The 17361-nt window shown below is 38.6% G+C and overlaps 1 protein-coding gene across 2 annotated transcripts in view; it reads left to right on the top strand.

Moving 5' to 3' along the window:
- The window catches only part of LARS2 (leucyl-tRNA synthetase 2, mitochondrial), a 111285-nt gene that overhangs the window by 54521 nt on the left and 39403 nt on the right, over window positions 1–17361 (top strand). For both annotated transcript variants that reach the window (XM_034760969.1, XM_034760970.1), the window contains exons 8-12: window positions 2723–2830; window positions 6355–6514; window positions 11973–12077; window positions 15840–15955; window positions 16874–17157. In XM_034760969.1, coding sequence (XP_034616860.1) covers window positions 2723–2830; window positions 6355–6514; window positions 11973–12077; window positions 15840–15955; window positions 16874–17157 — 773 coding nt within the window. The remainder of the gene's footprint in view (window positions 1–2722; window positions 2831–6354; window positions 6515–11972; window positions 12078–15839; window positions 15956–16873; window positions 17158–17361) is intronic.

The raw sequence follows: 17361 nt of genomic DNA, 5'->3' as shown, positions 1-17361 counted from the left end.
GAGCATATTAAATGAGTGAGAATTGATGAGTATCCAGTTTGAGATTGTTGTAAGGTTATCTATTAAATATTGAGTAACATTTATTAACATGTTAGTAATATATCTCCAATGCACATTTTCCCCTTTGTAATACTGTTTAAAATGTTTTAACTTTTGTTGGTTTTTACTAAATTTCCCAGTGTAGGCCTCTCAAGTTATTAGGGCAATGCCTTAAGTGCAAAGAACTGGGATTGGGAATTATCTGTTCCGAAATTTTGACGGCATTTATTTTGTCTTTTCACTGTGTACTGTGCAGGCACACACCTATGTGAAGAAGTTTCTGTGCTTACACAGTGTATAAGGCTATGTGTTCACTGCAGAGTTAACTCTAGTTGTTTAAACTCAAGGTAGTCTAGATTGCGTGAGAGGGTATGTCTCTACTGCAGTGCAAGCCAAAGCTCAGACTTATGCTCAAACCCTAATCCCCCTTCGGTCTACACACAAATATCTCAGACTCTGGCTCAGACTCAGAGTCCTAGGACCTTGCAAGAGTGGAGGGTCTAAGCCCCCAAGTCAATGCGGGACCCAGGGTTTGAGCTACACAAAGTGATTATTAGCTGAGGAATTGTGCTAACCTGATCAGTAGGTTATATTTTCTGATGGGCCAGCCAACTCGAGTTAAAAGCACTACTACACTCAAGTTGACTGTGTGTGTGTGTGTGTGTGTGTGTGTGTGTAATGGACGTCAGTTAGGGGCAACACTCGAATTATAAAAAAAAATCCTAATAGTTGCCCAGTGGATTTTGAAGAGAACAGTATCTGACTAGCCAGTCAGTTGTCTATTGACCTATTTGCACACTCTTAAAATGTATTTATATAAAATATATATAATTATTTTAAAAGAAATTATCCATTCATTGGTTTGTCCTCTGCATTTCTTGCATTGGGTTATTATATGTAAGCACTCAGTATTCACTGTAGATAGAGCCCAGTACTCTATGGAACAGGACACCAAGCAAGGTAAATAGTCTTAACATGAACATTTAAAACAGAACATGAAACAATAAAGGGAATTGTTGGTTTATATTCCACTAAAGTCATTACATTATTGTTTTAAAAAGCAGCAGCTTGGCATTCTTATATCTATAAATCAGCAGAAAAGGAAGTAGTTAGTTAAGGATGCAAAAGAAGGTTAATCTAATAAGGAATAATAATCCAAAACAGTATGTAGCTATGGGGTGTGGATGACAAAAATGTATTATATTGTGAATCATAGAGTGAATCATAATAAAAACATCCGTAGCCAGCAACTAGCATTTGTAACATGTTTTAAGTACATAATTTTGGACATTTTTAGTATAATTAAAATATAATAATTGAAAAGAGCAAATTGTGTGTTCAGTAATTATATTCTATGAAGTGGAGCCTAATTAGTGACGTATAGTATGAATGATCCATGCTCCCTGGTAATTGTAAATTAACAAAATAATAAAAGGCTTTCATGTTTCATGTTGGAGCTGTGCACTTTAAGGACAAGTGATACAGCATATTGACTTCCTCTACTTAGAAATTAACTACTGAACATTGTATCAACTATCTTTCTGTCTGACTCATGGCTCCAGCTGTATTTCTGCCAAGGTAAAAGTTTTGAACAGTGCTGGAATACTCCTAGCAAAAATGTCAAATCTTATGAAGTATAGATTCAGAAGGGGTTTCCATTATACCCCCTCTCCCCCCAAATTCTTTGTTTAAATTCTGTGTGTTTTTCATTTAAAAAAAAAAAACTTTTCAAATTATGTAAACAAAATGAGCAGATTTAAAGCAATGCTTCCAACGGCAATCATAATGCTCCATGCTGTTTGTATGCCTGAGCATGCACACCAAGAAAGCAATATGTCTATAACTCTCTATATAAATGTACACAAACTGCATACAAGTTACAGTAATGCAAACTGCTACATTATGAATGGGAAGAAAATAATGGATAATGTGGGAACCATCGCTGTGAATTTCTTCTTTGTTGTGTGGGTAGAATCTTATCCGTAATATTGTATTAACATAACATTTTACATTTAATATACACCATTATTATCAATTAATATTATTTGTATTACAATAGCAACCAGAGGTTCCATTCAGAATTGGGCCTATTGTGCTAGGTAAAATATAAATAAAATTATAAAAATCTGATAACGTATGTAAAACTGATGGACAGCATCAGCCTCATTGTTATAGTATGACAATTAGTTGAGTTTGAAAAATTTAGGATAAATAAATTTGACCTATCTCTATACAATTTCCAGGCTATTAGCCAGAGAACTTGTCCCAAAATAGCATTCAGTCCTGAAAACACATATGCATATAAACAGTCCTGTTGTGCTCAACAGGACCAATCAGATGCATGTTTTCAGGATCAGGACTACAATTAACACAGATTTAAAATGGTATCTTTCCTTGTTTACTTTTTCTTCCTAGTCTTTCTGTGTTCAATGTTTAAGCCTGTGCCCCTAAGGAAGCTATATCTCAAACAATTGGATGCACTACATTTCTGGCCTTTGCCATGTTCCACTAGTTCTTGAAAGATATGAAATTGGGGGAGCTATAGTAGAAGAACACCTTGTTCATGTTTTTACTCCTGCAGCTCTACTGCTGTGCCCCTTTATATAACTAAATGTGAAAGTGTTAATGTATGTGGTTTTATATATATGCTAGAGTTGCTAACACCTCGTTTATATTGTGCCAGGCCATGCTTGATTCTTTGTCAGATCTCCCTGAGTGGTATGGTATAAAGGAAATGCAAGCAAACTGGATAGGTGATTGTGTTGGATGTTATCTTGACTTCGTGTTAAAGGTGAGTCAGAAATTTGACCATCCCTTTCTTTGTGTGGATTATGCAAAATGACTGAAATGCATAATGGGATTTTTCTTAATATCTAGAAGATTTTTGAAAATTAAGGATACTATCACATATATATAACACTTTGCATTATTTTTATTCTTACTGCACTATAACATTCAAAGCTCACTGAAGATTTCCTGCAGAAAAATTGTGGCAGACCTTAGTATTTTTGTAAGTGAACTTTTACTTAATAACCCAAATCTGTGGCTGATCAAAATTCACAATTCTAACCCAAAGCAAATTAAGATGCGAGATTACTTAAATATATCAGATTAAGTGGGAAGGTAATGTCATGAGACTACATTTAATCACTGGACGGAGTGAAAAACAGATATGTAGGGTTAAGATAAAACAAAGAGGACAGGTATGTTGAGCTGTGTTTCTGAGTGTTCTCATAATGATCATATCAGCTTCATGAGTCACATTTAAAAGCTCCAGTTCTTCATTGTACTGGAATTTATTCATGGGAGAAAAGTAGTAAAATTTTAGTAGCTTCTCATTAGTATAAAAAGCAAGAAACTGAAATCCTCCATCAAAATTTGGTGTGTGAGTTCAGCAGTTTGGAACCCTGTAGCTGTTCAGTTCTGTCTGTGTCTCCTAGGGTCCACAAAGTCCACTGATGAGTGCTGAGAAGTTATATAGATCTAACTTAGTAGTTCTTTCATCTCCAACCATTCCCAAGAAAAGCCAGCTGCATCAAGTATAAGTATTTTTGCTACTGTGGTTATTAGCTCTTGGGACAAAAATCACATGAAACTATTATTAGTTCTTAGTAGGACAAAATACTACTGGCTTTTCTTTAGCAGTTGAGTCTTTAAAACTATTTTTGGTTAAATGCTTTGGGTACAGAAGCTTTCTTTGCTCAATATTTGTTTTCCTTCCTAACATTGAGTCCTGCCAACATGCATGACCACAGAAACTTTTTAAAGCAACAGGGGTTGTTGAGGATGCACACATATAGCTCTCAAACCCATAGATATCAGTGTAGAGCAACAGGGGTAAGAGATTTGTTTGTTTTTTTTTCTTTTCCTCCACTGGCAATGGAAGAACTCCCCTCTTGGGAAATCTATGCTAAATTGAGCCTCTTTATATTGATAGTACTATTTATTGTAAGTAGTAAGTAGTTACGTTTAATGCAAACTAGAAAACTAGATACTGAGGAACCTAAAGAAAAGTGCTGGATAAAAGAGGTAGGTAGATAAGGAGAACTTAAGAAAAGTACAGGTACACTTTGCCCTGTGCTCTGTCCCCAGAACAAAGAGAATATTTGACATCCTTTTGGAAAGATGCAAAAGTGAAATGACTCTGGATGATGATCAAGTGAGAGATTTTCAAAGGTACCAATGGTGTTAGGCACCTGGCTCCCAATCACTTTCAGTGAGAGTTAGGTGCCCAATTGCTTTGGCCTAACATTTCATAAATAACTTATGACTTTAGGTGTTTTAATTTCTGGGAGCCCAAATTGAAATACTTTAAAGGGGCTCTGCACATCTGAAAAACCAGCCACCTTAGAGGCTTCTGTAAATGTATGCCTCGATGTGCACTTGAAAATCTCCTCTGAGGGCTCCATGTGCTAAAGCATTTAATGGGCCCAAAATTCTGTAGTAATTCTGCAGTAGCTTAATTTAAATTTAAAAAATAGATTTTTAATTAATAAAATATGAAAATAAATATTAGTGTACAGTGTCCCTAGTGTTAGTCATATATTACACTTAATTTATTTCATATTGTGCCATCTTTTCCAGTTTTCATTATGTGTTGTAAGTACAAAAATCTGCAGCATTTAACTTCATTGTAGAAATGTCAGTGAGTTGGCTGGAGATGGAAACAGTTTAAAATTCTGTTTAGATTTCAGATTCAGCACCTCACTTAGATGAATAATGGGGCAATTTCTGTCAGAACTATTGTCGCAGGATGCCTGCAAACTCAGAAAAACAAGATTATTTCCACTACCACTAGGGCCACAGACATAATTTTTTTTAAATGAAAGTTTAGATTCTGGATCACAAATCTGTGGCAAGGGATAGATTTTCATGGTAAATTCTGTAGTCACAGAATACAGCAGTCCCTGAATAATGCTTACTGTGCATAAAGTCATTAGTCATTTACTTATAATACATCAAAGTGATTTGCAAACATTAACTGTGATATTCTCACAATGGGTCTGATACAGTGCTTGTTGTAGTGAATGGAAAGGCTCCCATTGACTTGTGTAGCATTGGATAAGGCTAAATACCCAAAGAGGTTCTTAAGTATGATTATCCCTGTTTTATAGATGGGGAAATAGAGGCAAGAAGGTTCTCTTTTCCAGAGCCACAGAGAGAGATGATGTCTGAGTCAGGATTAGAGCTCTGGAGAGTTAGCTTCTGCCTGTGATATTGGAAGTTATCCTTGTGTATCTGATGGATTAATTGGGCCTTTAATGTGAATAGGAAGGAAGGTGTGATATTGTATTAAGTTAGATGGACTATATAGGCCAAAGGTGTTAACATAACCCCAGTCCCTGTCCAACAATAAACAGTGTTAAACAAGGTCCTGGGTTTGGTACACAGAGACCTCGGCCAGCTTAGTACCACAGCAACCATTAAAAATCCTTGTAACCTTTTATTAAAGATACAGAAAAGAAGGAAAAATAGCTAAAGCATTTGAAATCTGGAGTATTATGTAAGGCTTTCATTTTAACAATATCCCTTATTCCCTTTAGCTAGAGAGAGTTTTTAAAAGGAAAAAAACCCTTGTTTGACAATGTCTTAGGTGGTGTTAATAACTGTCCTTTTGGGTAAAAGAGAAGTTAGTTGTGATGGGCTGGAGTTGTTGCTTCTGCTGCTGCTACTGTTAAAGTCCACCCTTTCATCCCAAGTGGTGTTTGGGAATCAGCTGGAGCCAGTAGAGGTGGCGATGTTATCTGGGTCCCTTTCTCTAGCCCAGTCTGGTCAGGACATCTCAGGATTAGGGTAATGAAGGCCCTGGGGTCCCAAGAGATCGTGGGGATGGAAGCCATGAAGGTGAAGTTTGCTTCAGTAGCCACCATTTCTGTTATTTCATATTGTCAGTTCTTTCTCTATTTTCTTTCCCCCCAAAGTCTGTTTCTTTTAGCAAAGAGTGATTGATGGAATAGCCCAACCCCACATCATTTTGCACACCATTAGGCCTAATATCTGATGCAGCAGTTTTGGTGCACTAACTTCCAGCTCCATGTCATATGCTTTTAACAAACATAATTTGAACAGTCCTTGGATTATATCAATATGTGTGTGACTTTCTGTTTGGAATAATTTAGTCCGTCTGTCTGTTTCTCTTGCACCTATTTATAACATTCTTTATTGAAAACAATTTGACGTACTTTCCATGTTATATTCCTAAGCAAGCAAAAGTTATAGACCAGTTGTCACAGCAGAAGGAAATATAAAAAATGGAATTTTGATGGAGAAAATTAGCAATAAAACTGCCCTGGAATACTTTCTGCTCTTTATCAGGTTAATGGCAAAGAAACAGGAGAGAAGCTAGCTGCCTATACCTATACACCTGAAGCCATTTATGGAGCTTCCCACTTATATGTTTTACCTGATCATAGACTACTGCATGGAAATAGTAGTCTGAAGGAAGTGTTGCAGAGTGAGTTCATCCCAGGCAAAGGTGAGTTTTTATTTTTATTTTATTCTGGAATTGTGATAGTTTTAGAGACTAAAGTTTAAAAAAAAAGGGGGGGGGGAGCATGAGCATAAAAATTCCTGTTGAGGAGGAACAATTCCTTTTGATTCTTTGTACACGTCAAGTAGTATCACTTTACCTCATCCTGACTTCAAGGATGGTGAGATGACAATAGCTGGAATGGTTGATAAACCTTTAAAGAAGTCAATTGGTTGCATGAAAGTAGTGGGCCAGATTCCTGTTTCTGTTCTGGTTGTAGTTGCCCAGTAGAAAATTGTCCTGGTGGAGTGTTGCCTCCTCATTGGCATAAAGCTGGCAGAGTCCACCACAAATATCTCCCCGTTCTGCCCTACCCCATCCCCGGGGCATGTGGGAAAAGATGGGCGTGTGAAGGGAGCATGGCTAAGATATGCTTTGTCACATTGATCCTCAGCTGGCATAATGTCCCAATGGTGTAAGTTAGAGCAGCCCCATGGCTGGCCTTGACTTATTCTGGAGCTGGCATAGACTGTCCTCCAGGTAAGAGAGTTGTAACTGACTTCCTAAGAGACACCGCACTCACCTGGGCTAAGTAGAGGTATGGCCTGTTATTTTGTTACATTTGGAAACTCACAACGATAAGAGTAACAGGATGCCTTAAAGCAGATTAAGTACAAAATATACATATTTTATTTCTACTTCATTCTGCTAATACTTATATTTTTATTAAATTGAAAAAATATTAACTACCTTGTGCACACGTGTTTATAATATAAGGTCAAATCCTCTGCTTTGCTCCTCTCATGCTCAGTGGAACACATAAGGAAACCATCAGAGAACCAGTTGTATCTCCCTGACTCTCTTCCCAATGTCTGGCCTGGGCATAGATTTAGGGCTACTCTAAATTGCCACAGCTCACAGTAGTCCCTAAGGGGCCATCTTCCTGCTGTGGGTAGTTGGAGCACAGCGCATTTCAGCTACTCTTCCCCACCTGTCACATGCTCGCTGCACTGAGAGCTGTAGGGAGGGTGATATAGGAACTGGCTATGCCAGGTTTACAGCTGTTGGAGACTTGCCCACATGGGGAATATCCCCAACAGAAAAGATGACCCTGATTCCATCCCCTTTGCAGCACTGTGCATAGGGACAGAGCTGACCAGAGAATCTTGCTCAGTGTCTTTAATATCATAACTGCATACTACTTTTTCCACCTCATTCAGTGACAGAATACATGGCTCAGAGAATGAGGCAGCTGTTCAAGAATTATTTTTATCTTTGCTGCTCAATGTGTGGCCCACTGCCTCATTAACTTCATACTCTCCAACTTCTGCAGGGAATGAGGAAATAATCCTACAGGGAAAAAAAAAAGTGAACATGTAATTAAAGACAGTGTCATAATGTAAATGCGCAGGGAGCAGAGTTAAGTACTTCCTGACTTGAATGGTTCATTTTTACAACCTTGATATTTTTCATATGGAATCAGAAGAAACTGGGGCCGGAAGGTATTGGTTATCCTGAGCCTCTTCCATGGGAGCCAGGAGAAACTGGAGCTGGCATATCAGAGGGATTCTGTTGTATGATTAAAAACCACTATGCCTGTGAGAAATGCATGTTAAGCTCTTATAACTCAGCTAAATCAAAACAGATTTTCATTGGCCCAGAGAAAGGCACAGCTGCGTCCTAGGGATTACATCCTTGCCAACTTTTATATTCCTATGCCAGATGACTGGAGCGCAAAAGCTGTGCAGTAAAGATCACGTGTTATTTTTGATAATGGCAAAAGTGTATTTTTTACACATTTCCTACACAAAAATAGTCGAACCATTGTTGCTTCAAGTTGCCTATAGGAATTCACCTTCCTGTGAGACCAAATCTAGAAAATTTCAGCCAGAATGATGAAAGTTTGAGAAAGTTATAAGCAATTGAAAAGAACCTTTAAAATGGAAACAGTTACACACCTTGTGACACACCCTTGGGGTACAATCTGGACTGTGGGACCGCTGTATCCCATTAATTCTCCTCCCTGGGCTGTCTCTTACAATGTGCTAGTGACAAGCAGCAAAACCCCTCCAGGTGCTGTGCTCACTCAGTCAACAACATACAGGGACACACCAAGCTAAGTTGTATGAATGCTCTGTAAGCCACTCATGAATTATACAGAGAGAGTCCCCAGCCAATTTCCCCAGACTTGCACCCCAGAAATGTACCGTTTTATACAGCTCAAGACCTCCTCTTGAACAGTGCAAGCTCATCAATTAGTTCACCACTTTGTCAAAGGAAAGTGGACATGCACCAGCCTTTGTGACGTGGGGGGCTAGGTAACCCCCATTCGGTACATGCCCTCTCTGAGGAGTCTCTGGGACAGTGGATTCTTATTGATGGGCCATCAACACATATCTGGCTGGTCCTGATGTAAATCTGTCGTATCAGTTGTTCTTTGTTGTCACTGAAAAGCTAATTGTGGGCTTTTTCTACTTACCCCATATTTCAGTAACAAACACATAGCAATACTTCATCACTTCACATACAATGATAGTACATACAATCCAATAGGATAGTAATGTTCAGCGGATTGAGACTTTTTAAATGATACCTCACAAGGCATACTGTGTACAAAACATATCCTAATCATATCACAGTGGTCAATACGTGGGTTCCAGGGTGCTATTTTGAAGTAGAGTGCCACACACCTCTACTATAGTATAGCTATGCACTCGTGCCATTTACTTATATATTTGTGTATATGTATACATAGAGGAACCAGAGTAACATCCTGGCCCCATTAAAGTCAAAGGGATGTCGCAGTGCTTCAAGCCACGTGCCGATCCCTGGGCCTACTGGTAAACGACAAAAATCAATGTTAGTGCCGGTGCAAAGGATAGAGTTCATCGGAGCAGTCCTCGACTAGATCTGCTCCAGAGCATTCCTGCCGCTGGAAAGGTTCCACGTGTTGGCGAACCTCATTGTGAAAGTCTTCGCGTTCCCTCTGACTACAACCAGGGTCTGTCAGTGCCTGCTGGGTCACGTGGCAGTGTGCACTTACGTGGTCTGCCATGCCAGGCTCAGGATGCAGCCCCTGCAACAATGGCTGGGGATGATCTATTCCCAGTTCTGAGACCCCCCTGGAAAAGATCGTTACCCTTCCTCAGGCGTTTCTTACCTCGCTGTGATGGTGGACTGACCTCAGGACAGTCCTGGAGGAGGTTCCGTTCGACAACCCCCTTCACTCCATCGAGTTGGTGTTGGATGCCTCAGACCTGGGCTGGGGTGTGCATCTCGGCGACCTCCAGACATGGGGATATGGTCCCTGAAGGAGGCGAAGTTGCACATAAACATCAAAGAGCTCCAAGCAGTCTGGCTGGTGTGCAGAGTCTTCCTGCCCCACCTGTTGGGCAAGGTGGTATGAGTCCTGATGGACAACACAGCCTCGATGGTCTACATCAACAAACAAGGGAGAGCACACTTGTCAGGCCTATGTCAAGAGGCACTCTGTCTATGACATTTCTGAATCAGCCACGAAATCCACCTGGAAGCTTGTCACCTTCCTGGTGTCAAGAATATGCTGGTGGATTTCTCCTCTCACCATAAGTGGTCGCTCCACCCGGAGGTAGCCTACATGATCTTCCAGAGGTGGGGAGCTCCCCAAGTGGACCTGTTCGCCACTAGACAGAACAGGAAGTGCCATCCGTTCTGTTCTTGGCAAGGTCTGAGCAGGGGATCCTCTCCGATGCCTTCCTCCTGTCATGGTCATGATGTACGTGTTCCCTCTAATTCCACTCATCAGCCGGGTCCTGGCAAAGATCAAGAGAGACGAAGTGCAGGTTTTCGTGATTACCCCAGCGTGGCCTCGCCAGCATTGGTTCGGCACACTCATGAACTTGTTAGCGGCCCCTCCCTGGCCCCTGCCCAACCGACCAGACCTGCTGTCACGGGAGCACGGTTGGCTCCTACACCCCAACCTCGAGTCCCTCCACCTCTCGGTGTGGATACTGTGTGGCTGAACCCAGAGGAGTGGGCCTGTTCCGAAGGAGTCCAACAGGTCCTTCTGGAGAGTAGGAAACCTTCAACTAGACTGACTTAGCTGGCCAAATAGACGAGGTTTTCCCACTGGGGGTCCGAATGTGGCATCTCTCCCTCACATTCTTCCATACCGGCTGTCCTGGACTACCTGCTCCATTTGAGGAACCAGGGCCTGGCGCACTCTTCCATTAGAGCAGTGGTTATCAAACTTTCATATTGGTGACCCCTTTCACACAGCAAACCTATGAGTATGACCTCCCCCCTTATAAATTAAAAACACTTTAAAAAAATTTAACACTGTTATAAATGCTGGAGGTGAAGCAGGATATGGGGTGGAGGCTGACAGCTTGCGACCCCCCCATGTAATAACCTCGTGACCCCCTGTAGGCTTTAAAGTTTTACACTATTTTGTTTTTGAGTGCAGTTATGTAACCAAAAAAATCTGCATTTGTAAGTTACACTTTCATGATAAAGAGATTGCACTTCAGTACTTGTCTAAGGTGAATTAAAAAATACTATTTTTTTGGTTCATCATTTTTACAGTGCATATATTTGTAATCATAGAATATCAGGGTTGGAAGGCACCTCAAGAGGTCATCTAGTCTAACACCCTGCTCAAAGCAGGACCAATCTGCAGACAGATTTTTGCCCCAGATCCCTAAATGGTCCCCTCAAGGATTGAACTCAGAACCCTGGGTTTAGCAAGCCAATGCTCAAACCACTGAGCTATCCATCTCCCCCATTAGCAAAAATAATAATATAAAGTGAACACTGTGCACTTTGTATTCTGTGTTGTAATTGAAATCAATATTGAAAATGTAGAAAAACATTCAAAAATATTTAATAAATTTCAATTGGTATTCTATTGTTATAAGTGCAATTAATCGTGATTTTTTTTTTGAGTTAATAGCATGAGTTAACTGTGATTAATTGACAGCCCTAGAATTTACTATTTTAAAGGGGCATTGTCAGCCAAAATAATGCTTTGGTCTGAAATTGTTGAACCAGCTGTTGTTTCAAGTAATTTCTAAAATGAGTAACCCTGAAAGAAATTGGAGAACAATAATGGTTCACTTGGTTTACTTTGTACACTTATTAGTTCTTTGCACATTGTCTGTTCCTCGGTTTCTAGTATATAGAGTTAGTGTCTCTTATTTGTGGGGATCTTTCACATGCCATCAGGGAACAGAAAAGCCAGCTTTTTAGATCACAAAATTTGGCAGTGGGACTTACAGAAGCTTTTAACAGCTTTAAATTCATATTTTGAAATTGACTAGATTCTAAATTGAGTCTCTCCCTTTAAACAAAGAAAGTACTTTGATTCAGTGGGTTACCGCATAAGAAATTAGGATGCAAAGCACAGAAATTTTCATATTAATAAGTGAGATTCTTAGCACTGTTGGTGTCATATTTTAATTATTGTGATCTTTACATGTATTTGCAGACTGTCTTACGTCAGTGACAGCAGTTAACTTACTTACCAAACAGGAGGTTCCTATAGTCATCTCTGCAAAATCAGCTTTTGAGAACTATATTGATACTAAAATAGGTAAGTGACATTTAAAATACAAGAGCAACATTGAAGTTTTTCAGTTACCATTTTGGAGCACCAGAACTGCTGCTGTAAACCTTTGAAGATAATGGCTGTCTTAGGGCCTTTAGAGGCAATATTCTTCTTAATTAAGGGAAAAGGAAAGGAAAGGTAGCTACACAGAATTTGTTACAGGTCTGAATACAAAGAGACAGGGTAATATATTGTAATGAAAGAGAAAAATATTATAAAAAATTAATAAAATTAAAAGCTGACTGTAGTGAGATCCCAAGGTTGAAGACCTCCACATTTTCTCTTAAGAATTATAATACAAAACATGTGAATATGAGTGTGTCTCTTTCTCACACATACCAAAACAGAACAGCAAGAACAATGCTTGACGTAAAAAATATTTGCCAAAGATCAAACTCATAGCAGTATAGTTTTGCTATGCCTACACACAATAGAACTCCCCAAACAAGATAACTTAAAAATTGCCTTACTTCAATAAATGAGTCAAACGATCAATCCAAATTTGGCTTTATCTAGTTGTATTTGTTTTGATATCAATAAAATAATACAGAATGTACAATAATTGTGTTTGATCATGGTCAATGATCTCAAAGCTGGGAACCTGAATGTACCATCCCCAGGAGACTCAGCCCTGTCTTGCCTTGCTACTTCTCCTAGACTCTCTTCTGCTTCTTTCTTTGCACCTTAGCTGCTTTTACGTCCTGGGGAATATTAGCCTATGTATGCTACCCTACAGGGCAGGACCAGGCTGGGTGGCGAATGTGGAATATTAGCCCAAATGTGCAGCTTTCTGGAAAACGGGCCACTTCAGAGGTCTGATTGAACAAAAAATCAATAATAAAATACAGAGTTCCTCTTGGTGGGTTCTTGTTTAATCAGTTTTTAAGTTAATTATGTTCTCATAAGCTGCTGAATTTTCTTAGAAATTCTTTATTAACAGTTATTAGAAAAAATGGATTGAATAAATCAAGTGATGTGACTAGCCTACTAGCTGTGATATTATGAGTTTCACAGCATGGGTTGGAACTCGTTAGCCCAATCATATAATAGACTGTATTATTATGCCCAGTTTAGAATCAGTAAAATGTAGGTGAGTGATGTGAACTGTTAAAGTGAAGATTTTTTTAGGTTGTTTCTACCTTCATCTTATTTGTCTTATTTTCCTTCACAAAATTTTTTTTTTAGATAGTCTTAAAGAGCTGTAAAAGCTTAATACACATTAGGAAGATGCATATGAACAGGTGTGGGGGAAGACATTGAGGAGGGAAGACAGAAGGGAACAAAACAAAGTGTGTTTTGGATCTTTTCAATTTCTTTTAGAGATTTAAAAAAAAAAAAAAAAAAAAAACCTAACTTGGCTTAGTCCAAAAAAGTGTTTTTTAAAATCTTAAAGATTCCATGTATTGTCTTTCTCCTGTATCTTCCCTGTCTTTCTCACTCAGTCAATCAATGCCTTCCTTTTCGGTGTCCCCCGCTCAGCCTTTGCAAAGCCAGCCAGGGTTACAAAGCCTTGTAACTTTTTAAAGGTATTCATCTTCTTCAAGATGTTAAACAAACTTAGCTGTTTTATTAGGAGGAGTCCAGATTTTCAAAGAGTCTCCAAATTGGCACGTTCAGAATTTTAGCACATACTTGTTTGTGTATGTATTGAGTAGCTTTGTACACACAAATTGCTTCAAACATACATTTTTGAATGAATAGGTTATCTTGAAATTTTCTTTAGATAAAGAAAGTCAAGCTCCTGGCTGTTAATCTGGAACTTTTGATAAGAACTAAATTCCATTAAAAAATAATTTTAAAATATTGTATGAGTATTGATAGGATATTTTACTGCATCTTTATTAGTTTAGGTGTGGTATACCATCAGTATTAATATGACTTCCATGTGTCATATTCTTTATTGACTCGTAGTGATGATTTGATATAATACAGTTCCGTTCAACATTTTTGTCACGCACTTCCACTTTAATCTCCAAGGAGTAAATAACTAATACGCCATTGTATTTTTGGGAGCCAAAGAATATCAAAACAATTTCTGGAATAGGAGAGGCCAAATAATTGAGTTTCCCTAATATTACTTTTCATGACAAGCCTTTATTTTGTTCACTGGTGTGTACTTTGTACTATGTATGCTGGATACCTCCCAGATCTTCCCAGGAAATGCTGGATGCCAATTGTTGAGTTTTGATATAGGACAGTGGCATCATCATCTTCTCTAAAGAAAAATAGACTAAAATGTGGGAGCTGCTTTCCTCTATTTGTACAGCATATGGTAAAACCACCTGTGGTGGATTGCAGGGGGTTCTTTGACTTAGTAAGATACCGATATACCATGCTTTTATAGGGGTTTAAGAATTGCAATAGGGAGCTTCTGCTGTGGAGTTGCATAGTGATTCCACATTTTGGTTTCTTTTTTGTTTGTTCTTTTGTTTTGCATTAGTTATCTGCTTATGTATTTCCACATATCGACACAGTTGAAATATTTAACATAATGGGCAGTTCCGTGGCTGAGTAAAGGTGTATGTTATTTTTGAATTCAAGTTTGTATTGCAATAATTCTAAAGTGGTTGGTTTTTTTAGATCATTTTTTGAGAGCCTCTAGATCTATAATATCAACAGTTGTTTCCAAAAATAGGAAGGAAAAAAGCTAACCTGACATTTGGGTTGGTCAATATATCTGCTGTTCTGGCTGATGGAGGCCAACCTAGTAATTCAGACTTATTTAAAAAAGTAGAACAATTGACCCCCCCCCCCCCCCCCCCAAAAATGAAAACAAACTAACATAGAAGGATATATATCACCATGTTATATAGTATGTCAAACAACATATAATTAATATTTTAATTTAAATATGTATACTAAAAATGGGGATTTCTTAGCTAACGACCAGAATGCAGTCTTTGTAGGTGAAACACAACAGCTGCTGAACAGATTGCAGCTGTCAGGCGGTAACATTGTGAACAAGGGTTATTTTAAAATAATACATCACTTTTTGATATTGATAAGTTGCAGCAATAAAAAGAATTCTGTGTGGGTTAGAAAAGACTTGTATTCAAAACGTGTGAATGTCCCAGGTAATAAGGCACAGTGGGAAAAGGTGTCATCGGTGGCCTTAACTATTCTGACAGAATGGCTTATTCTGGCAATAGTAAGAAATGCTTTCTCTAGCTTTATTCTGAATGGAAGGTTGACATTACTTTGAATTGGAATTACTGGAGATGACTTTCTGATAGCAAAGGATGAGATTTTAAAAAGAAGGGGCAGCAGTGTTGAAGGACATTGTCAAGTTAAGTCATTTTCTTTTTTAAAAAAACCTTACCTTTGTCTTTAATAACACCATCAGTTATTTTAAAACAACTTACTATGTATTTATGCTACTTGCTTAGCTTTTGCATTTCTCTCAATTTGGTAAATGAAAACAGATTAGTCAATTTCAGTTTTATTTTTAGTCAATTTCAGACCCAATCATTTTCAGGTTCTCCTGAGTTAGCACAGTAATAATGATTTTTGGGTTGTAAACACTATAAGAGAATGTTTTGTTTAGAAAGGTTGTCACTGAAATTTCACAAGCTTGTTTTTATCAATTTTGTGAAATTTTGGCAAAATTTTACTTGCCAATATCTTTTTAAAGCCGTTGGAAAGAAGTAAGTAAGTGCCAATAGATGAAAATATTTTCCTCAAAAAAATGATGAGGAGCAGCCATGTTAGCCAATTATGGAACTGACTTTTTTCCCCTTCCATGGCTAGGAATTCCTAGTACTAATCCAGAAGATGCTGCTGTTGCTCAGAATCTGGGTCTCTCTTTCTCTGAAGTCATTGAAACACTACCAGATGGTTTGGAGACCCTTGTCAACTCTGGAGAGGTTGGTGCACTTGTACTGCGTTTCTTTCTAAAGTACAGTGATAGTGCATACTAAAACCCACTACCTGGAAAATGCCAAATATTTTGTTTTCAAGGCTTAGTCTTCAAAATTTAACATACCTGAAAGACGAAAAATGCTATAATAGTCTAAATTTTAGAGTAGAGAAGGAATAATAAATTCCATCATGAAAATGGCTTGATGTTTTTTCCTGTTCTTCATTTACACATTTGTTCTTCTTTCAGGTTAAATGTTAATATATTAGTCCCCTTGGTTGTATTCACTGGAAATGTTATTACAGGCCATTTGATAGCTTCATGGCTGTGTAAGGATGTAACCCTAAACTAACACTGAAGAGTTCTTGAGGGTCTACACATATTAATCTGAGGAAGGGGGGATTGTTGTTCAATAAGAGACAGGTTTTGTGTCTGTCTAACTTGGGAGGGATATTGAATGTTTAAAATATATGAAGAAGTGAAGTATAAAACCACCCAGAATGAATATGTGAGGGAAGGTCTGATTTACCACCCATACTCTTGCAATGTCTGCCTTGGAGTACTAATATACCGGATGCCTTGCAGTAAGGAGAGTCCACCTTAACTGCAGATATCTGGCCAACAGAGGCCAGGAGTGCTAAACAGGCCCTTCCTCAGCAATGACCCATTCAGCCCATCAAGGGAGTGACCTTGATAGGCTTTCAAGGGTGACCAGAAGGTTGGTGATTGACATGTGGAAGCCTGGAAGGTGGATGGGTGTAAACCAGGGGAAAAAATGGGGAACCTCAAAAATGCTTGGAACCTCTGTCCCATCAGAGTTTGAATGTTGGTTTTGTGTACTATGCATATGAAAAACAACATAATGGGGCTACTACAGCATTGTCAATAGTAGCATATATCAAATGCCTGTCTTTCTTTTTATCAGTTCACAGGCATGACTAGGCAGGAAGCTTTAAAAGCCCTAACTCAGCAGGCCAAAAATAAAGGAGTAGGTGGAAACCTAACAAGTGACAAGTTAAGAGATTGGTTAATATCTCGACAGCGGTACTGGGGAACACCTATTCCCATAATCCACTGCCAGACCTGTGGCACAGTCCCTGTGCCTTATGAGGACTTACCTGTGGAGTTGCCCAATATAACCACCTTTACAGGAAAGGGAGCCTCCCCTCTAGAAACTGTCCCAGAGTGGATAAACTGTTCATGTCCAAGGTGAGCAAATGTTATATACTGTCCACTTGCTATAATTCTTCTTACTGTTTCTTAATACAAGCTCTTTTTCTTGATAAATACCTAGTGGAGGAAAAGCTCAGTGTTTTTAAGTTAGAGGAAAGAAAATGAGAAAAATAAAATAGTTTTTTCTCCAGTTCTTTATACTACTGCTTACTTCATCTATTGCAAGATTTTTTTTCTCTT

The sequence above is a fragment of the Trachemys scripta genome, chromosome 2 (genome assembly GCF_013100865.1).
Source record: "Trachemys scripta elegans isolate TJP31775 chromosome 2, CAS_Tse_1.0, whole genome shotgun sequence".
Classification (NCBI taxonomy): Eukaryota; Metazoa; Chordata; order Testudines; family Emydidae; genus Trachemys; species Trachemys scripta.
The sequence above is the reverse complement of the archived record's forward strand: the minus strand, read 5'-3'. Positions and strand labels throughout refer to the sequence as shown.